The sequence below is a fragment of the Bos javanicus genome, chromosome 13 (assembly GCF_032452875.1).
Source record: "Bos javanicus breed banteng chromosome 13, ARS-OSU_banteng_1.0, whole genome shotgun sequence".
NCBI lineage: Eukaryota > Metazoa > Chordata > Mammalia > Artiodactyla > Bovidae > Bos > Bos javanicus.
Window position 1 is genome coordinate 62,511,707 of NC_083880.1, and position 25,554 is coordinate 62,537,260.

A 25,554-nucleotide genomic window follows, 5' to 3' on the forward strand; every position below is an offset into this window, starting at 1 on the left:
TATTTTACTCTACAATTTCAGGATCCAGAGGTCAAGGTTTCTAAGGGTATAGGGTTCTGGAATGTTAAAAGTCTAGATTCTTCAAGGTTCTAGGATTCTAAATTTCTGAGGTTTTAGGATCCTAGTGTCTTCTAGTTCTCAGATTTGGGCCTTCTAGATTTCCACTGTTCCAGAGTCCTAAGGGTCAGAAGTCCTGAGGCCTCAGTATTGAGCATCTCTGTGGTTGGCAGGCAGGATGCTCACAGCGGATAATAACCAGTCCTCTTTCCTTCTCCATCTCTCCTCTCCCTCCTCACCTTCTGACCTCTTTCCTTCCTTCCCTCTCTCCATTTCTCTTTGTGTGTTTCTCTCTTTCACTCCTTGTGACCCTCAGGTGTGCCCACTAGTCCGCAGCCTCCTTGAAAGCCTGGATGCAGAGTATGTTAAGAACCGTATTGTTAAGTCACAGCCTGGGGAAGCGGGGAGGGGGCTCCCTCTGCAGCCTCACGGGGGCGGGGGGAGGGGGGAGGGCGCAAGCCGCTCTATGCCTGCAACACTGGCAGGTCTGGTCAGGGGACCCTGGAGAAGCTGAGGACCCTTTGTCCTGAGGAAGTCATGAGAGGATGTCCAGAGGGGTCCCTGCAGACTGATGGCCTCTGTGGCCCTCTGAGAGCTTCAACTGCCCTGCTTTGTCATGCTGGCAGAAAGTGATGCTCAGAATGATGTGAGAAAGAAGGGCCTGATCTGGGCTCAAATCCTGGATGTGCTACTTAACAAGAGTGGGTGGGGAACAACTGCCTCCACCTCTCTGAGCCTCAGTTTCCTCCAAAGTGAAAGGAGATTATAAATGCTGCCAAGTTGATGAGTGGATTTAAAGAAATAGCAGAAAGATTGCATTGTTGCAACAGTATGCACTGTTTATAAGCATGACCCCTTCCCCTTCCCTTCTAATGAGGAGATGTGGCTTCACCTCTAGCCTCTGGGGGCTTTCCTTGACCTGGGTCTCTGGCAAGACTGTGGTTGCTGGGGCTGCAGGACAACAGAAATGGAGTGAGTAATAGTGTCAGGATCCTGGAAACAGGCCTTCTAAAAATAGCCACAGGTTCAGTTCCTTGGGCAATTTCTCTGTGCTTCCTACATGCTATGTCATTAGATCCTTGAAGGCCCTGTGGGTATTGGCAGTACCATCATACCCATTTTACAGATGAACTAACTGAGGCTCAGAGATGGAGTGACATGCAAGAGGTCCCATGACTGTCAAGTCAGACCCCCTGGAGGGTGGCAGCCACTTGTGTCTGATTTCTATTCAGCTTTCCAGTGCTGGAGCCTGAGAACTGCTACTAATTTGTTCTTTCAGAGGAAGTTTATAAACTCCAACAGGAAAACCCATAAAACAGATGAGGAAAACAGCTGTGAAGCCTGCCTGCTGGTGAGGTCTGGGCTCTGGGCCCTGGGCTGAGGGAGGATGAACAGCCCCCTCGCCCCCACCATACACACACACACACACACACACACACATGGGCCTGTGGAGAAGCAGAAGCAAAGCTTGGCTTCTCTTCTTTATCTAGTAGCAGCCTGAGCCCTGATCTCGGTCACAGACCAAGTCCTGACCCTTAATCACACACTCAGACTTCACTTGACTCTGCTCCCTGACAGCCCAGAACATAGTCAGACACAGCTTTCACTCGAGTTGTTGACTGAGTCCTGATGTTGGTCATGGATAGAGACCTGTCCTGTATCTGTCTGATCCATGATCATGATCATATACTGAGCCCCAAACCCTGACTCATCATGGCCCCAGATCAGTCTTTTCATGTCAGCCATTGTTGTTAGTGAGGGAGTGGGAGGGTACGGGGGTGAGGAGGGGTCAGTGCCAGGTGCCAGAGAAAGACCCCAAACCACAGGTGTCAGTCCCCCACCCCCAAGCCTGAGGGCTCCCAGTGTTGGGGGGAAGCACTCTGGCAGCTGTACCTGGTGAATGCAGAAGCAGGTAAGGGCCCAGGATGTCCATGCCTCACACTGGGGTCTCCTTCCAGATTTGGTTCCCAGAGACCTGAGTGAATCTCTGACCCGTCTCCCTCTGGGAGAGCTGGTGCTGCCACCATCCCCCAGGAGTGACAACTGAGCCCAGTCAAAGGACACTCTCAGATACTCCTCCTCACAGTCAGGACACCCTATGCTCGTCACCCCCCACCCCCAGCAATAAAAAGCCACTTCTGCACCTGCTGTGTGGCCTGTTGCGTTCCTTCCATTGGGATTTCAGGGAAGGTGAGATATGGGCAATCAGGGCAGCGGAGACCTGGATCCATAGGCGGAAGGAAATCTTGGGATTATCCAGCCCCACTTCCGTGTCTTAGAAATAGGAACACTGAGGCCCAGGATGGGCAAGAAGGTGACTCGAGGTCACGTGGAGACAGCCTCACTCTGCTTCTGCTAACACCGCTGCCATCTTGGAGGGCTGCCTTCACCAGCACACCTGACCTCATGACCTCCTCATAGGACCCTTCTGCAGGAGACACCAATCTTGTCCCCATTGGACAGATGAGGAAACTGAGGCTCATAAGGACAAGTGACATATTGAGGTTCCAGGGTAACAACTGGCAGGACCAGGTTTTAAACCCACAGGTATGGGATCCCTTGCTCAGAGAGGAGACGTCCCATCTCCCAGTATTCAGCCACCTCTCCCCAGCCCCCAGTAGGTCCCGCTCTCCTGGCCTTGATCTCTCCCACCAAGGACTGATGAGGATTCTCTTGTGGCCCTTCTCAACATGCAAGCCCTCAGTTTCCCCTTTGCCCTGGAGTCTGGAGCACAGAGCCCTTTACTCACAGCTGTGTCACCTCTGCAGAGGACTGACCCAGGCTATCACCTCAGGGACCCCCGCCTCTCCTGTCCAGGAGGCCATCTGATTTTCCTGCCAACATGGCCAGGGAACATTTGCCCATGTTACCATGAACCATCTCAGTGCTGTGTGCAATTCTGTGAGGGAAGAACCACTGTCGTCCTCAAGGGAGAGTCGTGAACACACGGAGTCCTGAACCAGCGCTGCTTCACTCCAGGGCCTTCTGTCTGAAGGATGCCCCACAAGGTCAAGTCACCACAGGGGGCCCTTGAGCCCCTGGGGCAACTTGGGGGACCCTTGGACCAGCTCTCCCAAGAGACATCAGTTTAGGCTGTGCCGGGGTTGCTGATACACGTGAGGTGAGAGGTTGGACAGAGCTGAGCATGACCTGGCCTCTGCTGTTGCCAGCTGTGTGATCTCAGCCAATTTACTTACCCTCTCAGAACCACAGTCCTCAATCCAGCCCAGTGGAGTTAACAGTAAAGCCTCCCTCATTGTGTTGACGTGAGAATTAAATGAGTCAATGAGTGGAAAGTGATTTACCAGAGTCTGACTCTGGTGAGCACAAGATGTATGTCAGCCTCCACACACTGGAATTACTGTCAAACAGTGTTGAAAAATTCTGTATTAAGTCTTTATACACTGTATCTCACTCAATTCTGATTTCTACTGAGTGATGCAGTGAATGGTTCTTGGAGGAGGTGTGGCAACTGAGTCTCAGAGAGGTGAAGTGACTTCTCTAGGACCACATAGCTTGTCAGAGGCAAAGCTGGATTCCATTTAAAGTCGGAGCTGGCGCTTTCCCTCCTCGCATAGCAAAGGGATGAAAATTTTCCTCTCTGTCTATATTTTGTGACAATACCAACTCCCACAATAGTACACAAGGAGGTCTCACAATTCAGGACTTCTTTTGAGCAGTAGCCCACTTGGGTCAGTGCTGAGCCTTTGTCCAGGCTGTTCCATCTACCTGGTCATTATTCCTTCTCTCCCTCCAGCTTCTCAAGCCTCCTCAGCCCTAACATTCTGCTCAGGACCTGTCTCCTGGTAAGTGGGGGCCACTCCTCAATGTTGACCCAACAATGAGACCATGTTTTCCAACTGGTAGCTCTACCCAAGCTATCTTGTCATCATTGTCCCATACAGACAGAGGGTTTAGGAAGCTTCAGCTCTCATAAGAACAGTTTACATTTTTTTTAGTAATCTTTTCCCCATTTTTTGGTCAGAAAAATTTGACATTCATCACTATATAAGTTGAAGACAGCAGTTTGATTCTGTGCAATAGGTTAAGTTAACATTCAAGTTCTCATATAGAAACAATTAAAAAAAAAAACAAAAAACAGTTTTTCCTTGTGATCAGAACTCTTAGAATTTTCTCTCTTAACAAAGTTTCCGTATATCATACATCACTGCTAGCTATAGTTACCATGTTGTACATTATATCCCTAGTACTAAGATGTGAGGAAGAATAGCAATAAATGCCTACATAGAGAAACAAGAAAAACCCAATAAACAATCTACCTCTGTACCTTAAAGGATTAGCAAAAGAAGAATAACTAAGCCCTAAGTAACCACTGAAGGACTACAATAAAGATTACAGCAGGAATAAATTACATAAGAAGAGAAAAATAATTGAAAATATTAACCAAACTAATATTGGTGCTTTGATAATGTAAAAGAAATGAAAAACCCTTAGCTAGATCTCATGACTCACAAGGGGGCTTTAGGTCTTCACATGTTGCCTGGGTCTGCTTTGTCCTCAAGATACTATTTATATACAAATATTTTGGCAAAGCTCACTAGAAAAAGAAGCTGTACAAAGGGGATAAAACAATGTATCGTTATAGTGCCTTGATCCAAGTATGCCTGAAGTCCTCCTTGCCACAAAAATTCCAGTTCAAATATGTGTCTCGCTTCTTATTTTTTATTTTTATTGAAGCCAGTGTGAGTCAGCTCCTGCCATTCAAATCCTCCAGAAGTCCTGAAAACACATTTGTAGACTCAAGTCTTCCTGCTCCAATCTGATGCCTACTCGAGGATCACACAACCACATTGGAAACATAACAGACATCAAAGCCACAGGAGAGCTTAGAGGTCGTCATTTTCACCTCTTTGCTGGAAAGTCTAGGGAGACTGTGGCCCGGGCGAATGGCTTGGCGCTGCAGGTGCACTTCACCATTGGTGCTCATGACAACACACTTAGTAGGTATGGAAAACCTCGTTTTCCAGTTGAGCATACTGAGGTTCAGGGAAGAGAGGTGACTAGCCTAGGCTTTATAAGGACAGGAACCCAGTATTTGCATCCTCAGGGAAGGTCAGGTCACACTGAGGCCAGCTGGTGCGGCGGGTAAGACCTTGGACTTGAATATCTACTTATTCCTCGACTGCTGCTGTTTGAGTTGGTTGTTATGCCTGGTGCATTGGGCCCATGTCAACCCGGAACACTTGGTCCAGGAAGCCCAGATGGGTGCCCACTTGGCTACAGGCTTAGAGCACCAGCAGAGTCCTCTGGGTCACCTGTGCCATATCCTCTGTTCTCCCTCCTGCATCTCAGTAGGAACCTGATGAACTCAGCTAGGACAAAGTACAAGTAGGGCTAGAGGCTTGAGGAGCTAGCCTTCCTCACCGTAACTATGGTCCCACCATCAGAGCACAGAGTAGGGAGAAGGTAGCAGTCCAGGTGCCCAAGCCTGGTGCTGGGACATGGAGGACCACATCCAGCAGAGCCTTGGATCCATCAGCAGACCACCCTCTACACTGTCTGAGCCTGGTTTATACACACCTGAGGTCCCTCTTCCCCTGGTTGTGGGCACAGAGCTGAGGGATGTGAGGAAAATCTTGTGGAGAGACTTGTTCTCACCTCAAGACTACAACCCAGGGGGTGGAGAGTGATGTAATGAACTCAGACCTGGAGTTGGCCCCAGGCTTCTGCTGCCTCATTGCAAAATGGATAAATGACCTGGTACCTGGATCCCTGTGGCAAAATGGAAATTAAAAGGGTACCAAGGGAATACAGAAGGAAGCAGGGCAAAGTCTAATAGAGTTTTGCCAAGAAAATGCACTGGTCATAGCAAACACTGTCTCCCAACAACACAAGAGAAGACTCTACACATGGACATCACCAGATGGTCAACACCAAAATCAGATTGATTATATTATTTGCAGCCAAAGATGGAGAAGCTCTATACAGTCAGCAAAAACAAGACCAGGAGCTGACTGTGGCTCAGATCATGAACTCCTTATTGCCAACTTCAAATTTAAATTGAAGAAAGTAGGGAAAAAAACTAGAACATTCAGGTATGACCTGAATCAAATCACTTATGATTATACAGTGGAAGTGAGAAATAGATTTAAGGGACTAGATCTGTTAGATACAGTGCCTGATAAACTATGGATGGAGGTTCGTGACATTGTACAGGAGGCAGGGATCAAGACCATCTCCATGGAAAAGAAATGCAAAAAGCAAAATGGCTATCTGTGCAGGCCTTACAAATAGCTGTGAAAAGAAGTGAAAAGCAAAGGAGAAAAGGAAAGATATAAGCATCTAAATGCAGAGTTCCAAAGAATAGCAAGGAGAGATAAGAAAACCTTCCTCAGCAATTAATGCAAAGAAATAGAGAAAAACAACAGAATGGGAAAGACTAGAGATCTTTCCAAGAAAATAAGAGATACCAATGGAACATTTCATGCAAAGATGGGCTTGATAAGGGACAGAAATGGTAGGGACCTAACAGAAGCAGAAGATATTAAGAAGAGGTGGCAAGAATACACAGAAGAACTGTACAAAAAAGATCTTCATGACCCAGATAATCACGATGGTGTGATCACTGACCTAGAGCCAGACATCCTGGATGTGAAGTCAAGTGGGCCTTAGAAAGCATCACTACGAACAAAGCTAGTGGAGGTGATGGAATTCCAGTTGAGCTGTTCCAAATTCTGAGGATTATGCTGTGAAAGTGCTGCACTCAATATACCAGCAAATTTGGAAAACTCAGCAGTGGCTACAGGACTAGAAAAGTCAGTTTTCATTCCAGTCCCAAAGAAAGGCAATACCAAAGAATGCTCAAACTACCTCACAACTGCACGCATCTCACACACTAGTAAAATGATGCTCAAAATTCTCCAAGCCAGGCTTCAGCAATACGTGAACCGTGAACTTCCTGATGTTCAAGCTGGTTATAGAAAAGGCAGAGGAACCAGAGATCAAATTGCCAACATCCACTGGATCATCGAAAAAGCAAGAGAGTTCCAGAAAAACATCTATTTCTGCTTTATTGAGTATGCCAAAGCCTTTGACTGTGTGGATCACAATAAACTGTGGAAAATTCTAACAGAGATAGGAATACCAGATCACCTGACCTGCCTCTTGAGAAATTTGTATGCAGGTCAGGAAGCAACAGTTAGAACTGGACATGGAACAACAGACTGGTTCCAAATAGGAAAAGGAGTTCGTCAAGGCTGTATATGGTCACCCTGCTTACTTAACTTATATGCAGAGTACATCATGAGAAACGCTGGGCTGGAAGAAGCACAAGCTGGAATCAAGATTGCCGGGAGAAATATCAATAACCTCAGATATGCAGATGACACCACCCTATGGCAGAAAGTGAAGAGGAATTACAAAGCCTCTTGATGAAAATGAAAGAGGAGAGTGAAAAAGTTGGCTTAAAGCTCAACATTCAGAAGACGAAGATCATGGCATCTGGTCCCATCATTTCATGGCAAATAGATGGGTAAACAGTGTCAGACTTTATTTTTGGGGCTCCAAAATCACTGCAGATGGTGATTGCAGCCATGAAATTAAAAGATGCTTACTCCTTGGAAGGAAAGTTATGACCAACTTAGATAGCATATTCAAAAGCAGAGACATTATTTTGCCAACAAGGGTCCATCTAGTCAAGGCTATGGTTTTTCCAGTGGTCATGTATGGATGTGAGAGTTGGACTGCGAAGAAGGCTGAGCGCCGAAGAATTGATGCTTTTAAACTGTGGTGTTGGAGAAGACTCTTGAGAGTCCCTTGGACTACAGGGAGATCCAACCAGTCCATTCTAAAGGAGATCAGTCCTGGATGTTCATTGGAAGGACTGAAGCTAAAGCTGAAACTCCAATATTTTGGCCACCTCATGCGAAGAGTTGACTCATTGAAAAAGACTCTGATACTGGGAGGGATTGGGGGCAGGAGGAGAAGGGGACGACAGAGGATGAGATGGCTGGATGGCATTACCTACTTGATGGACATGAGTTTGATTGAACTCCAGGAGTTGGTGATGGACAGGGAGGCCTGGCGTGCTTCAATTCATGGGGTTGCAAAGAGTCGGACACGACTGAGCCACTGAACTGAACTGAAGGGGATGGTGGTCAGATCTCAGTTCTGGATTCGGGCAGACTGCGTTCTAATCCTCTCTTTTCCTGTTGCTGGCTTATGGCCTGGACAAGAGGCTTCATCTCCCTGAACCTCAGGTCCCTAGTGTACAAAATGAGACTAAGTATAGGATTCTCCTCCCAGGTGTGCCTTCAGGATGTGGAGGGATGATGTGTGTAGGCTCCTAATCCATGGTTACAACAGTGATGATGATATTATAATTATTGCTGGTGTCCGGTCACTTCGCTCCCCTCCACCTCAGGTGTCCCATCTGTACATGACCCCACTGCACAGGGTTATGGAGAGGACGAAGGGAGGAGATCAAGCATCCAATATGCTTTATCCTCAATCAATGGAAACCAGATTTCTTATTTTGTGCACTATAAAGACCACATGACCTAGATGGGCTCAGACTCCGGTACACCTGTGTCTATAAATTCTGGCTCCCTGGTGACTGGTGTATAAGCTTTGGGAGGTGCAGTTCCTCACTAAGCCTCAGCTTCCTGTCAGGACCATGTTAGAGATTCCAAGAACTATGGTATCAAGTACACCTCATTAATTATAGGGACTGGATGGAGCTTTCTGCAGAGAAGCCCTCCCAGGCACTCCTGGGCTTGGAGGGCTGGGTTGATTAGTGATGTCTGCCCCGAGTTCAGAGGGGAGAGTGGAACAACTGCATGTTTGCCAGATCAGGACCAGGTCATCTCTAATGGCCCCTCCAGCCGGTGATGGGGGCATGGACACCACATGTTCATGGAGGTTGGGCCTCTGGGACCTGCCTAGTGCTGTGGGTTGGAGGAGGGACCCTGATCTGGGTTCCAGGCTTGGCTCAGTTTATAACCTGTTTTGTGACTCTGAGAAAGACATTCATTTTCTCTAGGGTCTCCATTTCCTCTAACTACAAAATGAATAGAGGCCTCCTGCTACACAGCTGACCCCTTGGTGTTCTGAGAGGTGGTCAGGAATGTCTGGGGGCTACTTGCTACATTCCCACCAGCTGGAGCAACATACGTAGGAGAGAAATCTTGGGCCAGCCCGCCCACACCATTAGCCAATACACATACCTGTGGTCACCTGTGGGGCCAGAGAGAAGGGGGGAGTGGTTCTAATGCAGCAGAAGTGCCCCGTATCTGGGGAGAGGCAGACGTGCATAGAAAGTACTTGGAAACAGAGCAACGTGCTCTCCCTCAGGGTCACCCATGGGCAGAGTCCCCGATCTGTGTGTTATAATAACAGTGACAACAACACGTCAGGGAGCATGTGTTCATCAGCTACGATCACAAGGCATTGTTATGACACAGGGGACATGTCAGGGAACAAAACAGACGAGATCGCTGCCTAGTGGGGCTCCCTCTCCGGTGGATGAGGAAGAGAGCTAATCTTTAGGGACCGCGGTCCAGATTTATGCATGTTAACTGTGTACCCTTCAGAGCAGTTCAGTGGTGTAGTACACCCATTTGCCCTATTCACAGGTGAGTAAACTGAGTCTCTAAGAGGGAAAGATCATAAGGCTAGTAAGTGGCAGCACTCTGCTTTGCTTACAGCCTCATCATACTTTCAAGAACTGTGCACACTCCCCCTTGTCTCCCTCCCTATTTTCCAGGGCTCCTGAATGCTGCCTTAGGTCACCACTCACTACTATGTACTGCAGAAATAGTAATTACGATGACCTCTGTTATTCATGGACCAACTTCCTCAGCCAGGGCTGGGTTGGGCTCTCCACTGACATTTCCTCATTTAGTGCCCCCAGCAGCTCTTCTAAGGTAGAGGATATTCTAGTGCTCGTTTTCATGGTTGAAAGGAAAAAAACAGGGCTCAGAGAGGTTATGACATTTATCTGCTGTCACACCACCAACAAGGAAAACTTCTGGGATGCACACCCAAGGATGACCTAAGAGCAAGCTTATTGTACTGTTACAAATAAAAAGCACGGATTACTGGGTGGGGACATTTTAATTAATCAGCATTAAAAATGCTTATGCAAGCTCTAATAAATATTTATTGCAAATCCACTCTGTGTCAGAGCCTGGGCATGAAGCCAGTGGTTTTGGCCCTTATGGCTTCAGAGAGGGGGCGGTTATCACTGTGCCCAAGGAGTTGGTGGAATTCGTGCTCAAAACAAGAGTGTGGGGTGCCCAGGCAAGTGGGTATGTAGCAAGTATCCCTTAGATGTTCCTGACCACCTCTCAGAGCCCCAAGGAGTCAGCCATGTAGCAGGGAACCTCTGTTCATTTTGTAGTTAGAAGCAACTAAGACCTTTGGAGAAAATGAACATGTTACTCAAAGTCACAAAGCAGGTTATTTACTGGCCAAGACTGGAACCTAGATAAGGGTCTTCATCTCCTTCTCCCAGCACCAGGCAGGTCCCAGAGTCCCACCCTCCATGAACGTGTGGTGTTTGTGTGCCCATTGCTGGCTAAAGGGCCTCTTGGATATGACCTGGGCCAACACAGGTCATATGACAGTGGCAGACACACAATGCCTCCACTCTCCCCTCCTGAACTTGTGGCAGACATCACTAATCAATCCTTCCCTCCAAGTTCAGGAGCTGCCAACGAGGGCTTCTTAACATAAAGTGAAAGTGAAGTCGCTCAGTCGTGTCTGACTCTTCGCGACCTGTGGACTGTAGCCCACCAAGCTCCTCCGTCCATGGGATTCTCCAGGCAAGAATACCAGAGTGGGTTGCCATTTCCTTCTCCAGCAGATCTTCCCGGCCTAGGGATCGAACCCAGGTCTCCCACCCTGCAGGCTTCTTAACATAAAGCCCCATCCAATCCCTATATTCAATCAGATCGTATTTGAGACCATAGTACTGTCTCTGCTATCTTAGCCCCAGAAGGGAAACTTAGGTTTAAGAGGAAGCACATCTGCCAAGAGCTATACACAATCACCCAAGGGAGCCAGAATTTGTGGAGACTTGTATACTGGAGACCTGAGCCTATTTTGTCTCATTCAGTCTTTATTGCACACAAAAATAAGAAATGCAGTCAGTGAAGTTGCTCAGTCGTGTCTGACTCTTTGTGATCCCATGGACTGTAACCTCCATCCTCCTCCATCCATGGAATTTTCCAGGCAAGAGTACTGGAGTGGGTTGCCATTTCCTTCTCCAGAGGATCTCCCTGACCTGGGGATCGAACCCAGGTCCCCTGCATTGCAGGCAGAAGCTTTACCGTCTGAGCTACCAGGGAAGCCCAAGAAATGCAGTAGTCATTGCTTAAGATTAAGCGTATTGAGGGCTTTATTTTCTCACCTAGTCTCTTCCATAATCCTCTGGGGTTAGACCACATATAGATGGGAGACTTAAGGTGGAAGGGAGTGAAGTGACCAGACAACAGGAGCAACTCTCATCATCATTTCATCACTGGTGTCACTGCATATCAGGTACCTACTTCAAGCTCAGCCCTTCATACACATTATTCTACCACATCCTCACCACACACCTGGAAGAGAATCCCATCTTTAGTCCCATTTCACGCACAGGGGACCTGAGGCTCAGGGAGATGAAGCTCCTTGTCCAGGCTGCACAGCCAGTAACAGGAGGAGAGGATTCAAGCTCAGCTTGCCCAGCACTAGAGCCGGGGTATGAGCAGCAGCCCTTTGGTACCCTTTTAATTTCCATTTGCCACCAGGATCCAAACACAAGTTGATTACCTATTTTACCAGCTGAAGCCTGGGGCCAACACCAGGTCTGAGCTCACTATATCACACTCAGTCCCCTGGGCTGTGTCCTGAGCAGGGACAACTCTCTGCACAGGATTTCTGCACAGCCCTCAGCTCTGTGCCCACAACCAGGAGAAGAGGGGCCTCAGATATTTGCAGAACTGGGCACAGACAGTCTGGGAGGGTGGTCTGTTGACGGGCCCTAGGCTCTGCTGGATAGGGTTCTCCATGACCCAGGCTTAGGCTTGGGCACCTGCCCTGTGCTTTGATGGTGGGACCAGAGTCAGGGTGAGGAAAGCTAACTCCCAAAACCTCTGGACCTACCCCTACATTCTCCTGGCTGCTATCATGTCCAAGACAGGGTTCCAGGTTTCTACTGAGATGCAGGTGGGCAAATGGAGGAGATGACCCTGGGTGACTAGCAGGTGCTCCCAACCTAATGCCAAGTGGGCATGCATTTGCACTTCCCAGACGAGGTGTTCCAGGTTGACAGGGGCCCAATGCACCAGGCATTACAACCAACTCAAACAGCAGAGGTCAAAGAATAAACAGGGTATTCAAGTCCAAGGACCCACCAGCTGGCCTCAATGTGATGTGTGTGAAATGTCCTTCCCTGGGGACCCAAATGCTGGGCCCTGAGACCTGGGCCCGTCACCTCCTTTCCCTAAACCTCTGTTTCCTCAACTGGAAAGTTGGGCTTTCTGAACCTCCTCACGGAGTTGTCCTGAGCACCAGTTGGGAAAGTGGACCTGCAGTGGCAAGCCCAGGCCCTGGCACTCACCTGCCCCTACTGGGAGCTGGGCATCATGGCTGATGAATGCCACTTACTGCTGCCCCCAGAGGACAAAAAAAGCTGGCTTTGTTCTGGGTGTGGTCTGTGATGAAAACTGGCCAGTGCCAGCCAGTGTGACTCCAGGAGTCCATGGCCAGGTGGATGTGGGTCTTGGGAGGACAGGCTGGTGAGAAAAGGAAAGAGGCAGGAAGCCTGAGGGAACCATATACCCATGGGGCAGCCAGACTCAGGGAGGAAAAAAAAGCTAGGAGCAAGAGTCATACAAATGTGCCACAATGATCTTCAATTGAGAGACCAAGGAAATTTTGAATCATGGCTCACAGTCACATCAAGTCACACAGGATATTAGCGGTCATCTGGTCAAATTACCAAGCATCTCTAAGGATGGGACCCTCACCACCTTATCAGGGAGTGGATGACCTTATAAGATGCTACAGAGATGCTTGGAGCATTCTAGAGCCAGGACAGGGTCTTGGGACCCACATGAGAGGAAAGCCCTAGAGGAAAGGGTGGTAACAGCTTGCTGAGGGCAGAGAACAAGGGGAAAAGTCAAATGATAATGATCTGCTGTGACAGAAGCCAGCAAGAAGCTGAGCTCGGGGAAGATGGGGAGGGACCACCTCAGGTGAGCCGTCACAGAGATTGCGAGGGGATGTCGAGAGCCAGGGACAGCTAAGCAGGCGAGTTCTGGGAAAAGGGAATGGTTTGTGTAGAGGTCAAAGTCAGAAAGGGACATCTTTCTGGAACAGAAGGAAGACAATAAGACCATGGAAGGAGAGGCAGATGAGTCTGGGGTGGCAGTGAACAGTGCCACAAGGCCATGATAAGGATGTTGTTTTGAAGCTGAGTGCTTCGACCTCTGGCCACTGCACTGAGAGTAGATGTGTTGGGGGCAAGTGTGCATAGGAATCCTGCATACATGAGGGTATATATGGAGGCAGATTTTGTTCACTCACAGGAGTAACTCTACTGACTAAATGGAGTAGGCAGACAGCGGTGGGTGGTCCTGAACTGAAAACATTTGCTCCAAAGCTGGCTCCACTGTGAGGGATTTTATGGAGAGCACTCAGACATAAGAGAAGGTTTGGGAAGAATGACCTCACTGGTCACCGACCCTGACTCTGTGGGCCACAATTCTAGCCCCATATCTATCCCTATTTTACTGGGGGACCTCAAGCTGGTTTCCAAATACTGATCGAATAGTATCATAATTTCCCTCTGAGCCTGCGTTTCCAAATCCTGATGGACTGAAGCTGGATGATCACCATAAGTCCTTCTACCAGAACATTCTCCACTTCAGCCATTCTCAGTCTTTATCCCAGCCCCCACTTACAATGGCTGCCTTCTTGGCAGCACAAGAACATGCTCTTAGTCTTGGCACAAAGTCCTCTCCATATCCACTTATTCCAATTCAATCATCCTGGGTGACCTTTGCTTCGGAAGTCTCTCTCTATTCACTCTGGACAGGGGTTATTTTCATTGGAGTCTCCTTGGATGGCTCTGGATGCAGGGCTTGTTTCCAGGGGCAGCCTCCCACCCCACTGCCATCGGGAGATATAAGGGCCTCAGCACCCAGCGGAATTCAGGAGGCTGTGCAGGGGAGCAAGGACTCTGTAAGTACTTTCCTCCAAACCTGTGACTGGCGGGCTTTCCACCTAATGTCACCCCACCTAAGGCCTTCAGAAGGCTTTGGGGGCTGGAGGCAGAGGGATCGGTCTAACTCAATTATCTTGACTAGCGTCAATTGAAAAATGGATTCAACTAGGAGAAGTGCCAAACTGACATGAAAAGCTGACTCATGATGTGGTGTCCGTTTATGTGTTCATACTTTTATTCAGCTACCTTTATTTTGTTGTGTTGAGCGAGGAGCAGGGTTTTTACTATGTGTAATGAATTCAATAGTGAGATAAGTCACAATCCCTCCTCTAAGGGATGCACAGCCTGATGGGAAAGGCAGCCAAGTCTTCCCTAACTGGTACCCAGGATGTGGTCAGACAATGAAGGCAGCAAGATGGTGGAGTGGGGGCCCCTAACCTAGACTCTGGGGAGAGTCTAGAGTGATCTTCCTAGAGGACATGATATCTTACTGAATTTGCAGAGTCAGTAGGAAGTGACTCAGGTAAAAATGAAAAGAAGAGAGAAATGTTCCAGGCAGAGAAGCCAGCATGTGGTAAAGAGCTCTGACCTGGAGTCAGGCATCATTTTTCAAATAGTAGCTCTTTCATTCACTAGTCGTTTATCTCTGGGCGAGTTGCTCTAGCTTTCTGACCTGGTTTGCCCATCTGAAAGAGAGGAAACAACCCAAGCACTGCTGAGTGTCAGAGTGATAGGTGCTCATCCAAGATCCCGTTTCCCTATGGATAATTCTCACTCTTGTTCGTCCCATGACTGTCCAGGTGTCAGGACAAGATGGTTCAGCTTTGGAAACTTGTTCTCTTGTGCGGCCTGCTCGCTGGGACCTCAGAATCTCTTCTTGACATTCGTGGCAACGATATTCTGAGGAGGCTGATATCTGGTCTTGAGAGAGGACTTGGTACCTTTGACAGTACAATTGAAAGTGAGTTAACAACAGGGACGGTCAGTGGCGCCTGGGAGCTTCGTGCTAAATACTGTGCCTATATCACCAGAGGCTGTAGCAGGGCCTCTCTTTATCAGTTGTTTACTAAGAGAGATGACTAATTGGTGCCTGGGTCATTGTTTATTATTTTTCTAGAAACAAGCAAAGATTAACTGAATATCACTTTACATCTTCAGTTCAGTTCAGTTCAGTCACTCAGTCGTGTCTGACTCTTTGCGACCCCGTGAACTGCAGCATGCCAGGCCTCCCTGTCCATCACCAGCTCCCGGAGTTTACACAAACTCATGTCCATTGAGTCGGTGATGCCATCTTCTATCACAGTAAACTTTTCTAATATGTTCATAGGATAAATTCTTAAAAGTGACATTTCAAAAGTTCAAAACTATGCATATTTTAAGTTACAGCAGATATTGACAAATAATAATACCCGATGCTAACATTTTCTCCAATAGCCTATGAGATTACCTTTTTTTCTACTTCCCTGACAGCACTGGTTTGAACAACTGAATTTTTTGCCAGTCTCACAGATGAAAGGTTAGAATTCATGTCAGTTAACTTTTCTCTAATTCTGAAAGAATTCATTCATTTTTTTTCATAATTTCATAATTATGGCTAATTACTTAAATATTTTACTTATTTATACCATATTCTTTTGCTGGGCCATTCAATTTACTTAGTACTTTGTATTAACTAATTGGAAAAGGATTCCTACCTAGCCTAGATAGCTGTAAAATTACCTACCTTTCTAATTAATCACATTTCCTTGTAATTCTGATTTCTTGAAAGAACTTGGCCTTCTTTTCAATTTCTGGAAACATTCCCAGCACCCTGACAAACATGCTTTATAGGAGAAACTAATTTCTGCATATGACAGCCTTTCAAACCTTGCCAGGGCTTGGGCAAATGTCAAAGATATAGGAGGGACCCACTTTCCAGTTTCAGTGCTGACAAAACTGAGCTCAGAAGCAGAAGTGTCTGGATTATCTATAGGACCAGACGGAGTTTCCGCCTCTGTTTCCATCATTATAATTAGGTAGATATTGTCCATTGCAGAGCCAATCTGGAGTACTCTGATTACATATCCTTTCCTGTAGCCTTTTGTGTGATTTTTTCTGAGCTCGTTGCTGCCTTCCTGTTTCTCATTTGAATTCCTTTCTACACGTATATTCTGAACTCTTTTCAACTGTGCCATTCTACATCTGCCATGCCACTTCCTCTATCAAATCCCTCTTTTCTCTGAAAGACCCTCTGTTAGGACTCTGTCCTCCTGCTCCTGAATGAATCACTGCTTTCTAGGCCTGTTATCCAGGGCTCCTACTTGCCACTTTAATAATTTAGAGCCATGTTTTTTCTTTGACTCTACATTTTCCATTTCTTATTTTATTCTCAGTTTATTCTGTTTGTATGAGCATCTCCTTAATCTTCACTACTAGAAGCTGATGTGCAATCAATATCTATTGCCTGCTCAATAGTGGATTGATTGCTTTGTTGAAATGATGAGCATATATTAGCATGAAGGTAGCATACCAGGAACAAGGTCTTCTAGCTGTGTGACTTTGGTCCATTTCTTAATCTTTTGATCCTTTATTTCCTCATCTGAAAGTGCAGATAATAGTAATATCTATTTTATGGAGGTGTTATAAGATGAAATAACATAGGCAAGTAGTCTCGTTTAGTGCCTGTTGCCCAGGAGCTGCTTCTTAAGTTGTATACTACGCTAAATGGAGATTGCTTTTGCAGTTATCTTTCAGAATTTGAAGACTGAATTGGAATCCAGGTGTTTGAACGATGTTGTGGAGGAGACCCAGCAAACTGAGAATTCGTTGGAAGGACTCATTTCTAGAATTTTTCAAGTAGTGAACAGGCTTACAGGGTGAGTTGATGCTTCATGTTGGAGATCTTTGTTCCCAGAAAAGAGAATACATATCTCTGGGGAGGTAAGTTTAATATAAAAGAAAGAAAGATGAATAAACCTTGTGTGTTCTTGCAGAGCAGAAGCAGTCTGAGGCAAGCTCTACCAGAGCCTGGGAAAATTAGAGTCAGGGCTGCAGGGCCTGTGAGCATCTCATGGGTCTGGACCCTCCCATTCTGTGATTTCAGAGTCAGGGTGAAGGTTCTCTTCTCTCTCACCTCTATCTGTTTGCTGATGCCTAAAGTTCCTTTTTTAAGGAATAAGACTTTTCTTCTCTGAATATAGCTGCGTATAAAAGTCTGAATGGCCTCAGCAGAGAGAAAACTAGAATTCACACCACAGAGGTGGCTCCACACATAATGTCTTAAAGTCAGGCAGTTCTGGGTTGAAAATCTGTCTCTGCATAAAAAGAATGAAATAAGGCTATCTGCAGCAACAAAAAGATGGACATAGAGGTTATCATACTAAATGAAGTAAGTCAGACAAAGGAAAAACAAGTACCATATGATACCACTTATATGTGGAATCTAAAATATAATACAAAAGATCTTATATAAAACAGACTCGTGGACATAAAAACAAACTCATGGTTACCAGAAGGGAAAGCAATGTGGGGGAGATATTAGGAGTTTGGCATTAACATTGCTAAGTTGCTTCAGTCATGTCCAACTCCTTACAACCCTATGGACCATAGCCCGCCAGGCTCCTCTGTCCACAGGACTGTGCAGGCAAGAATCCTGGAATGGGCTGCCATTTCCTACTCCAGGCATTAACATATACACACTACTCTATATACAGTAAACAACCAACAGGGACCGACTATATAGCACAGGGAACCATACTCAGTATTTTGTAATAACCTATAAGGGAAAAGAACCTGAAATAAAATTACCTCTATAAATATACGTAGCTCTATCTGAATCACTCTGCTGCCCACCTGAAACTAACACAACATTCTAAAGCAACTATACGCCAATTAAAAAAAAATTCTGGCTCTGCCTCACATTCACTCTTGGCGTTGTGAGGGAAATCACAGCCGTTTGAGCCTCAGTCTGCCACGCCATCCATCCAGGGGTTGGAAAGAATCCAACCCCTGAGCAGGGCTCTCATGAAGACCAAAGCAGGCAAGGTCCATGAGGCTCAAAACTCAGCACAACGCTGGCAGAGAAGAGCCCAGCAAAGGTGGTCAGCAGGAGTGACAGGTGTGAACTGTGGTTTTTACACAGGGTGAGAATCAGGAACGTCCAGGTCCCGGATATCACATTCGAAGCGACTTCTGAAAACAGCGCTGACGTGTCGATCCCCATCACTGCTGACGTCACCGTGAGCCTGTGAGTAGCCTTGGAATCTGAGGGTTGGGAGAGGCAGTGAGGTATGGCCAATAGGTCCAATCTGGAATCAGGCACTTTTCCACCCTGCTGCCTTGGTCTCCCAATCAGTAAAATAAGGAGGCCTTTGCAACTCCTAAATCCTAACCTTTAAATTGTTCTAAGAAACATTGCCCAGAATGAAATCTTTTTTAAAAAATCCTCCATTTTTTTTTGGAATATTTTTTGGAATATATTTTTTTGGAAATATATTTCCAAAATCATAAAACTTAATCTAATGATAAAAGTTGAAAATTTGAGAAGACATGAACATTTTTAACACTTTAGCAAAGTTTCCTCTAGCATCATTTTTTCCTCTCAAGATTCTCTTTAAGTAGCAGTGACCAGTATGGGCCATATAGTAGTGTACAGGTCGTAATGAAGGGCATGAGAAAATTATATGGAAACTATAATTTCCAAGTATTTTAATTACTTTATAAATAGAAAGAGAAAGGAAAATGCAGATGTGTAGAAGAGTCTTTATAAATTAAGTGCACTGTGATTTCATCATTTAACTATCATATGAGATCTTGGAATAGTTACTTAACCTCTCTATACCAAACGTTTCCTCACGCTGAAAGTAGAGATAATGGTAGTGTTTCTCTCTCATGGTTCTGCGCTCAAGATTAACAGCCTTAATCGAGGTGAAATAGTTTTGTGAAATACTAACACAGGGTTTGTGCTCAAGAAATGTAAACTATTATTTTTATTTTATTTATTGGTGTGATACTGTATAGAAATTTCATACAAGCCAAACCCATGTGGCCAGGAGAAGTAATACCTAATGTAAGAATGCAGGTTCCATAAAAAATTTACACACTATTGACTTTATCCATAGACATCCCATGCAATGGCCATCTAGAGAGAGAGACTCATGTGGGCAATGTGAAGAGACTTCACCTCTGTTCACTGTGAATCTTATTCCCTGTAGGCCTCTGTTGGGTGAGATTGTCAAACTGGACCTCAATGTGGACCTCCAAACTAGTGTCAGCATTGAAACAGATGCTGAGACTGGTGACTCCAGGGTGGTCGTGGGAGAATGCCCCAACAACCCAGAAAGCATCTCACTCACGGTGCTGCGCAGGTGAGGCCCACACATCTCAGCAGAGCAAGGAATTCCAGAGGAGCTGGGACCCATAATTTCAGCTTTATTTCTAACCTTGGAAGGAGCAGAGTATGGTTAAAAAAAAAAAAAAAAAAGGAGAGAGTTCAGGCTCTGGAGTCAAGCTAGCTTTGCCACTCACTTGCTGCTGCTAAGTCGCTTCAGTCGTGTCCGACTCTGTGCGACCCCATAGACGGCAGCCCACCAGGTTCCCTCGTCCCTGGGATTCTCCAGGCAAGAACACTGGAGTGGGTTGCCATTTCCTTCGCCACTCACGTGGGTCTTTGTAATCAATTTAGCCTATAGAAGCTTCAGGGATCACATCTGTATACTAAAGTTGGCAACATTACCCAACTCATAGGCTACTATGTTGACCAAATTAAAAAATGCAAGTGTTTAGCATACTCAGAGAATATATGGCCAAGCACATACTAAGCTTTCAGTAATAATAATATCCATCCTGATTTTCTGTCACTTGGTTCTTCCCATTACTAAGACAGGAGTGTCGACCTCTCAAACCATTTCTATGAATTTGTGTATTTCACCTTTCAGCTTTATTTGTTTTGCTTCATGGTTTTTGATACTCTTTGCATGCACATTTAGCATTGTTACATCTACTTGAAGAACTGACCCTTCTCTTATTATATACTGTCCCTCAAAAAATAATAATGATAATATACTGTGTTTACCTTCTTGCCTCTAGTTAAGAGTGGGCAAGAAGAGTAATCTCTGCCTTGGGCTCTAATTTCAGACTGCCCTAATCATCTTCCACTCAATGGAAGATTCCCAAAATGAGATGGTGAAAAATTAATTCTCTCCATTTAAATCACTGCTCTCCAGTAACCAACAAAATCTAGATCTTAAACTGTGTGCTTGAAAGAGCAGGCTTAGTCCAGGGGTGAAGGTAGAGAGAAAAGGGCCGATCCTGGTCCTGGCAGGGAGAGGAGAAGTGGTCTGGAAGCTGAAGACTGGGGCAGGTTGGCCTTGGCAGGTGTCAAGATTGAGCCATGAGTAGAGGTCAGTCCATCCTGCTCTAAGAAGGGGTCTGATCATAGATTGCCTAGAAGCCCTCCAAAACCAAAGATAGGCTCTGCAGCCTACCATCACTTGGAAAGACTAAGTCCAAATGCCTGAGCTCTGCTGGACACTGCCCAGCCTCCAGCACCAAGGAAATCATATCCTTCTGGGTCTCAGTGACCGTATCTCTGAAATGGCATTCCACTCTGCTGCTCCAAACCCTCAGGGGGCCTTTCTCTCCACTTTGGGTGGAATCTCAGGCCTTCCCAGGGCCATCTAGGCTCTGCCTGATCGGGGTCCACCCTCATATCACTGTGCTCTCCCTCTTGGCCACTCTGCCCTAAACACGCTAGTTTTGCTCTGAGTCTCAGAAAAACTCCTTCCACTCAAGATCTCTGATGGGCTGCTCTGGCACCTAGAACACCTATCCCCCACCCCATCTCTATGTACATCTCATCATTCAGGGTCTAAAACTAGGTTCCTCCTATTTTCTCTTTCCAGATCTACTCTCCCCCTTCTGAATACCTGTCACAAGTTGTCATTATATATTCAATCATATGTTTACTTCATTTATTCTTCCGGCCAAAAATGTGTGGAGCAGCTGCTCCACGTGAGGCAGCCGCCATTCTGAGCTCTGAGGAATTTGTTGGTGACTGCAGGCAAGGAGCTTGTTCTCGTGGAGCTTAGTCTCTTGAGGGGAAGGCAGACAGGAGAGCATTCAGTACAGCAATAAAGGGCTCACACGGGGAATTTCAGATGGCAAAGATCCCTGAGTAGTGCAGCACGCTTAACAGAATGCTATAGTACAAAGTGTTGCAAAGTCCTTCCTTAGGCAAGCAGTCAGGGAGGGCTGCCCTCAGGTGGTGAGAGGTATGCTGAGGTAGGAAGGAGCCAGCCTTAGGGAAGCTTGTTTAATATGGGGCTGACCAAAAAATTTATTTGGGGTTCTCCATAAGATGTTACAGGAAACTCAGAACGAGCATTTTGGGCTCTAATATTTAGGTATCACAATAGAGCTGCTTGTGCTTTGTTCATCACTGTGCCCCAGTCAGGCTGGGTTCCCAGCACATTTGGTATTCTGTAAATATGTGCTGAGGAATAAATGAATGGATGGCTAGATGGATGGATGGATAAAAGAATGGATGGATGGATAGATGGATGGAAGGATGAGGTGTGTGATGAGACTCGAATGAGCTACTGGGTGGGCTGCTGGTCAACCATGGAGTTCTAAGTGATGATCCCCCTGGGTAGAGGCTCAAGTCACCTGACTTCAAGGTGCTCTACCATTCACCAACCTTTATCAATTTCCTCTCTTCTCCAGGCGCCCTGGACTGCTCAACGATGTTGTGGACTTTGGAGTCAACCTTGTAAGACAGTTGGTGTCCTCTGTAGTGCAGCACGAGGTGAGTCCCCCACTCTTGGGGCTGCAGAGTCAGGCCTGGTGGTGGCAGCTGTGACATTCCATGGGTGGGCTGTACTCTCTGGGCACCTTCCTTTCTGAGGGGCCAACTTCCCTTTGAGTTGTCAGTTGTTACCCATTCCCCCCACCCTGCTTCGCTCAGCCTGGCCTGGGGAGGAGAAGAGGGCCCAGCATGAGCTGAAATCACTGGGTCCCACACTTGAACCATTTGCCATATCCATGGACTGCCAGTAGGCCTTTTAGCTAATATTTTTCTTATTTCAGTACAACTTTACTTAATTTATTTAAATACCAAAACTACATACACCATAGGTCAGATTCCTATGTATCATATACAAAACTGTATGTACCATGTGCCCTAAATTCCAAAGATTCTAGATTATTTACTCTGGAAGGGGGCTAGGAATCTGGGTTGTTGTGTTGCTTTTTTTTTTTTTTATCCTCCAGGAGGCCCTGAGATTTACTGAACTGGAGGATCGCTGCTCAAACTGTGGGTGTCAGACCAGCAGCACTGACCTTCCCTGGGCATTTTTTAGAATGCAGACCCTTAGGTCCCACTCCAGACCTGCTGCTCATTAATGCATTTTAACAAGATCCTTGAGGAGTTGAATACACACAAAATTGTGAAAAACACTTCTCTACGGTACCCAGGGCCCCATTTGACCCTTGAGGTTTCAGAGTCCAAAGGACAAAGTTTCTAAGAGCACAGGGATCTGGGATGCTTATAGTCTAGATACTTAAGGTACTGGGATTCTAATGTTCTGAGGTTTTTAGGATTCTAGTGTCCTCTGGATCTCAGATATGGGCCTTCTAAGTTTTCATGGCTCTAGAGTTGGACACAACTGAAGCGACTTAGCAGCAGCAGCAGACTCCTAAAGGTCAGAAGTTCTGAGGCCCCAAGTAGTGAGCATGGGTGGCGGGCAGGGTGCTCATAGCAGGTAATAACCAGTCCTCTAACTTCTCCCATCTCTCTTCTCCCTCCTCACCTCCTCACCTCCTCACCTCTTTCTTTTCTTCCCTCTTTCTGTTTCTCTCTGTGTGTCTCTCTTTCCCTGGCTCTGTGTGACCCTCAGCTGTGCCCACGAATCCGTGAACTCCTTGAAAGCCTGGATAGAGAGTGTATTAAGAAACTCATTGGTAAGCCACAGCCTGGGGAAGCAGCTCCCTCTGCAGCCTCACAGGGGCTGGTATGCCACTCTATGCCTACAGCACCAGCAGGTCTGGTCAGGGGACCCTGGAGGAGTGTGGTTGAAGGGGTCCCTGCAGACTGAGGGTCTCTGTCGGTCTTCGAGAGCTTCAACTGCCCTCCTTTGTCCCACTGGCAGAACCTGCTGCCCAGAATGATGTGAGAAAGAGGACGGGCCAGATCTGGATCTGCTACTTAGCAACTGTGCAGTCCTGGTCAACTGGCTCCACCTCTCTGAGCCGCAGGTTCCTCCAAGGTGAAAGGAGATTATGAACACGGCTTAGCTGATGAATAGTTAAAGAAAAAGCCTAATATCCAGTAGGCATTGATGATAAACACCGCCCCTTCCATTTCCCTTCTTATGAGGAGATGTGGTTTCATCCCCAGCCTGGACCTGGGTCTCTGGCATCGCTGGGGTTGCTGGGGCTGTGGGCAACAGAAATGGGATGAGTGAAGCATCAGGGTCCTGGAGGCAGTTCTTCTAGAAAATAGCCACAGACCTAGTTCATTGGGCCATCGCTCTATGCTTCTTATATATTATCTCACTGGATCCTTGCAACGACCCTGTGGGGATGGGTAGTGTCATCATACGCATTTTACAGATGAACTAGCTGAGGCTCAGAGAGATAGAGTGACACACAAGAGGTCCCGTGGCTATCAAGTCTGACCTGCTGGAGGGTGGCAGTCACTGGTGTCTGATTTGTAGTCAGCTCTCTAATGCTGGAGCCTGAGAACTGCTACTAATTGTGTTCCCTCAGGTGAACCTCAGGTCACCACCCAACAGGAAATCTGAAGTGCACAGATGAGGAAACCACTGGGATGCCCGCCTGCTGGTGAGGGCTGGGCCCAGGGCCCTGGGCTGAGAGAGGATGAGACCCCCCACAGGGGCCTGTGGAGAAGCAGAAACAAGCTTGGCTTCTCCTCTTTCTCTAGTGGTAGACTGAGCCCTGATCTCGGTCACAGACCAACTCCTGACCCTTAATCAGACACACAGATTGTGCTTGATGCTGCTCCCTGACTGAGCCCGGAACAGTCAGACTGAACTTTAACTCCAGTTGTTGATTGAGCCCTGACACTGGTCACAGATAGAGACCAGATCACATCTCAGTCTGATCCCTGATCCTGATCATACACTAAGCCCTGAACCCTGGCTCCTCTGGGCCCTGATCAGTCTTTTCACATTGGCCATTTTGCTAAAGTGAGGGGGGTGGGAAGGTGAGGGGATGAATGGGGCTCAGTGCCAGATGCCAGAGAAGGACCCCAAACACAGGTGCCAGTCCCTCCCCAAGCCTCAGAGCTCCCAGGGTTTGGGGAAGGTACTCTTGCAGCCATGTCTGGTGAACCCAAGAGCAGGTGAGGGTCCTGGGGTGTCCATGCCTCACACCAGGGTCTCCTTCCAGACTGGTTCCAGGACGTGACTGAATCTCTGTACCGTCTTCCTCTGGGACGGTCGGTGCTGCCACCATCCCCCAGGAGTGAAAACTGAGCCCAGTCAAAGGACACTCTCACACACTCGTGCTCACAGTCAGGACACCCTATGCTTGTCACCCTCCACCCCCAGCAATAAAGAGCCTTTTCAGCACCTCCTGTGTGGTCCGTTGCATTCTTCCATTGGGATTTTGGGGGATGTGGGATATGTGCAACCAGGTAAGCAGAGACCTGGATCCGAAGTTGGAAGGGAGTTTGGGGATTATCCAGCCTCACCTCCTTGTCTTACAAGCAGGAAAACTAAGGCCCAGGATGGGCTAGAAAGTGACCTGAGGTGTCATAGAGACAGCCTCACTCTGCTTCCCTACAGCACCACCATGATGGAGGGCTGCCTTCCCCAGCACACCTGACCACATGACCTCCTCACAGCACACTTCTGCTCTTGTCCCCATTGTACAGATGAGGAAACTGAGGCTCATAGAGGACAAGTGACATACCGAGGTTACAGGGTAGCAAGTGGCAGGACTAGTATTTAAAGCCGTGGCTATGGGATCACTTGCTCAGAGCAGTGATGTCCCATCTTCCAGTACTCAGCCACCTCTCCCCAGCCACTGCAGGTCCCGATGTGTGATCTCAGGCAACTTACTAGAACCACACTTCTCTCACCTCCCCAATGGACTTAACAGGAAAACCTCCCTGTTGCACTGTTGTGATGATTGAATGAATCAATGTGTGGAAAATGCTTAAGCAGAGTCTGAGACCTGGTGAGCACAAGATGAATGTCAGCCTCAACACACTGGAATTACTGTCAAACAGTGTTGAGAAATCCCATATTCAATCTTTACACACTCTATCTCACTCGATTCTGATTTCTACTGAGTGATGCAGTGAATTGTTCTTGGAGTAGATGTGG

At 47.0% G+C, this 25,554-nt stretch overlaps 1 protein-coding gene, 2 long non-coding RNA genes and 1 other non-coding gene across 5 annotated transcripts in view; 2 read left to right on the forward strand and 2 right to left on the reverse strand.

Moving 5' to 3' along the window:
* Nucleotides 1-442: 442 nt before the first annotated feature.
* On the forward strand, nt 443-2,200 carry LOC133259596 (uncharacterized). 2 transcript variants are annotated; one of them, XR_009740461.1, is made up of 3 exons: nt 443-703; nt 1,337-1,413; nt 2,016-2,200. It is a non-coding gene; the product is annotated as an uncharacterized LOC133259596 (long non-coding RNA). The 2 variants fall into 2 exon arrangements; XR_009740460.1 differs by having other exon boundaries at nt 1,337-1,408.
* Nucleotides 2,201-11,293: 9,093 nt separating this feature from the next.
* Nucleotides 11,294-11,366, reverse strand: TRNAC-GCA (transfer RNA cysteine (anticodon GCA)). The gene has a single exon. It is a non-coding gene; the product is annotated as a tRNA-Cys (tRNA).
* Nucleotides 11,367-14,139: 2,773 nt separating this feature from the next.
* LOC133259599 (short palate, lung and nasal epithelium carcinoma-associated protein 2A) lies at nt 14,140-24,795 on the forward strand. Its single transcript, XM_061437278.1, has 9 exons — nt 14,140-14,244; nt 15,028-15,188; nt 16,950-17,082; nt 18,348-18,452; nt 19,420-19,572; nt 21,929-22,010; nt 23,101-23,164; nt 23,972-24,046; nt 24,614-24,795. Exons 2-8 carry the CDS (start codon nt 15,041-15,043, stop codon nt 24,004-24,006), a joined length of 720 nt encoding a protein of 239 aa, XP_061293262.1. The 5' UTR covers nt 14,140-14,244; nt 15,028-15,040; the 3' UTR covers nt 24,007-24,046; nt 24,614-24,795.
* The window catches only part of LOC133259602 (uncharacterized), a 55,207-nt gene continuing 52,069 nt past the window's right edge, over nt 22,417-25,554 (reverse strand). Inside the window, exon 2 of the long non-coding RNA XR_009740462.1 lies at nt 22,417-23,021. This is a non-coding gene — a long non-coding RNA (uncharacterized LOC133259602). The remainder of the gene's footprint in view (nt 23,022-25,554) is intronic.

Coding starts and splice junctions, on each gene's coding strand:
- LOC133259599 (XM_061437278.1), top strand. CDS start 15,041: ATGGTTCAGCTTTGGAAACTTGTTCTCTTGTGCGGCCTGCTCGCTGGG. Junction 19,573..21,928: donor TCACTCACGGTGCTGCGCAG/GTGAGGCCCACA, acceptor TCTCTTCTCCAG/GCGCCCTGGACTGCTCAACG. Junction 22,011..23,100: donor CCTCTGTAGTGCAGCACGAG/GTGAGTCCCCCA, acceptor TGTGACCCTCAG/CTGTGCCCACGAATCCGTGA.